General features: G+C 40.4%; 1 protein-coding gene across 1 annotated transcript; it reads left to right on the forward strand.

The window, feature by feature from the left end:
* Positions 1 to 784: 784 nt before the first annotated feature.
* LOC126796862 (protein ABSCISIC ACID-INSENSITIVE 5) lies at positions 785 to 2,483 on the forward strand (the record flags this gene model as incomplete). Its single annotated transcript, XM_050523580.1, has 4 exons — positions 785 to 1,906; positions 2,027 to 2,098; positions 2,183 to 2,212; positions 2,388 to 2,483. Coding segments are annotated over 4 exons (1,320 nt in total), but the record flags the coding sequence as incomplete, so codon positions are not given.
* Between the last annotated feature and the right edge of the window lie 411 nt (positions 2,484 to 2,894).

A 2,894-nucleotide genomic window follows, 5' to 3' on the forward strand; every position in this document is an offset into this window, starting at 1 on the left:
ACGAATTTTTAATGTGAAGTGCTATATTATAAGGGGAAAGATTCTCTAAACTTTTGCCTACATTTCGATCCAATTTCATATTTTGGGAATGTATAGTATATGGAAATATCAGACACTTGTTGTCATTATGTTTTCATTATGGACCCGTTACCCTTTTATAGGCACGTGAATATCTCTTGCTAATTTGGGAGGAAAACTTATAACTCCTAGCTATCAAGTCTCAACAAGCCAGTGTTGGGTGGTGACCGGAAGATTAATCATCTAGCTAGCTGATTTATTCCGATATTTTCTGTTAAACTAGTCCAAGTTATTTTGTGTTCCATATTAAATCGGTAAGTTGGCATATCCGATCCGTTTTTGCCAATCGCGTCAGTAAGACTTGGCATATATATAACGTTGGCATAATTAATTTTATCTAATTTGAATGACCCCAACTATGATCCAAAGATTCTAGGCTATGTGTTGCAATGTTTTGTTCAGTTATGGATGATTTTATGTTTTGGCTATTATACGTTTTCATTGGGACTGATCAGCTCTGTCTTATTATCGGCTTGTATACTGTTGTCATAATTAGAGAGAAAAATAGATAGTGATCGTTCTGAAGATTACACGCATATATATATATATATATATATATATGTATAAGTATCTAGCCATTGTATATGTACTTTGTATTACTCTCTCAGGCACTCATTTTCATCCTTGCCATCTTTTAATCGTTGGATAGCTAAACCTCTCTATTATCACCCCTGTCAGATTTCTGGAAATGCACATTTGACAACACACAGGAATGGGTGGTGTCTCAGAGTCTGAAATGATGTCCCACAGCAGAGAGGATTCGCCATTGCAGTCTGACCAACATGGCAATAAGAACAACCAACTATTCACGTCCTTAGGAAGACAGTCTTCCATATACTCTCTCACTCTCGATGAGTTCCAACATGCTCTATGTGAGAACGGCAAAAATTTCGGGTCTATGAACATGGATGAATTCCTCAACAGCATTTGGACAGCTGAAGAAAATCAAGCTATCAACTCCACCCACCACAACCACAGTAATAACATCGATGCAAACCGCCTTAACAACATAAGCAATAGCAATGTTCAGCACCTCTCTTTAAGTGAGATCAGTACGGAAAAAAAGGGCATGATTGCCAAGCAGCCAAGCTTGGCACGTCAGGGTTCACTCACACTTCCCCCACCATTATGCAGGAAGACGGTGGATGAAGTTTGGTCTGAAATTCATAAGGGGCAGAAGGCACAAGCTCAGCAACAACAGAACAGTAACCACAACAAGAGCAATGATGGTGCTCAAAATTCCGAGTATGCCGTTCGCCAACCCACATTTGGGGAGATAACGTTAGAGGATTTTTTAGTAAAAGCCGGGGTGGTTCGTGAACCAGATTCACTGTTAGTGTCTTCCCTTCCTCCTCAATCTCAACAGCAACAGTATGGCATGGTGGGGCAAAGTTTTATGATGGGAATGGGTGCAAATGCTAATGCTAACACTTGTACTACTCCTGTCCTTCCCAATTACCAAACCATCCCTCAGAGTGGTGGCGCGGTCGGAGAGTCATCCGGGTATGCCACAAATGGCAAGAGGAATGGGGCATTCCCTCCACCACCGTCACAGGGAGTTTGTTTTAGTGGGAGAATGGTGAATGGTGGCAGCGGCTATGCCCCTACACAGCCAATTGGGATGGCTACTCCTGTGAGTCCAGTGTCATCTGATGAGATGTGTGCGAATCAGATCGATAACTCGGGGGGCCAATATGGCATGGATATGGGTGCACTGAGGGGAAGAAAGAGAATTGTAGATGGTCCAGTGGAGAAGGTGGTGGAGAGGAGGCAGAGAAGGATGATCAAGAATAGAGAGTCTGCCGCAAGGTCTAGAGCAAGGAAACAGGTACATCATGCATGCTCTCCTTAAAAGTTATTCTGTGGTTAGTTGTTTATTGTTTCAAATTAGCTACTCGGACTGATCAAATTAATAATGTTTACATGCATGTTGCTGGTTCCTTTACAGGCATACACAGTTGAATTGGAGGCAGAACTAAACCAACTAAGAGAAGAGAACGCGAACCTTAAACAGGCACTGGTAAGTATTGCATCAGAAACGTGTCTCACATAGCTGGTAATTCTTCACGTGCTTGTACTTTACTGATTATGTTAACTTGAACAGGCTGAGCTTGAGATGAAACGGAAGCAGCAGGTATAGTTTGCTGCATGTGTTTGTACGTAATAGATGAGATCATATAGTGTATCCATATATTGTGGTAGCCTCTAGCCAAGTGATGTGACCTTCCTATAATTTCCTATATGAGTTCTCGTAAAGTTATGAATGAAATAGAGAAGGAACATATATCTAATTGTTTTTTTTTTGGCAGTACTGTGAGGAAGTGAGAAAAAGAGCTCAAAGCAGGGCGCAGAAAGCCATGGAGAAGCTGTGGATGCTAAAGAGGAGTCACAGTTGCGCTGTGTGATGCAAATCCTAATTGTCAAGTAACTTGTAAGTGACTTGTGCATTTAAACATACACCGAGTTCCTTTCTTGCTAAATTGACATTCATATGTACATTTATTATCTATTAATTAATTTGGATATATATATATATATAACCCTACAATCATGCAAGTATCTGTCGTTCAGATCTTCGCTGTCCAGTGGGTGCTACTGGAAGCTGACCACAGTGCTGGAAAAATCCGTCAATTTGTGTTCTAAGACGATATATATGACCTTGGAAGTGTGCATGTGTCTTGAATTGTAGTTCAAGATGTGTAAAACCACGTTTTAAATTAGGTATGCATGTTTGTGTCAATGCATAGACTAGAGACACCTGTGGTATGCTTAGTTTAATTTGTAAAATATATATCTACATGAGTATTTTCTTGAAG

This window comes from Argentina anserina, chromosome 6 (genome assembly GCF_933775445.1).
Source record: "Argentina anserina chromosome 6, drPotAnse1.1, whole genome shotgun sequence".
NCBI lineage: Eukaryota > Viridiplantae > Streptophyta > Magnoliopsida > Rosales > Rosaceae > Argentina > Argentina anserina.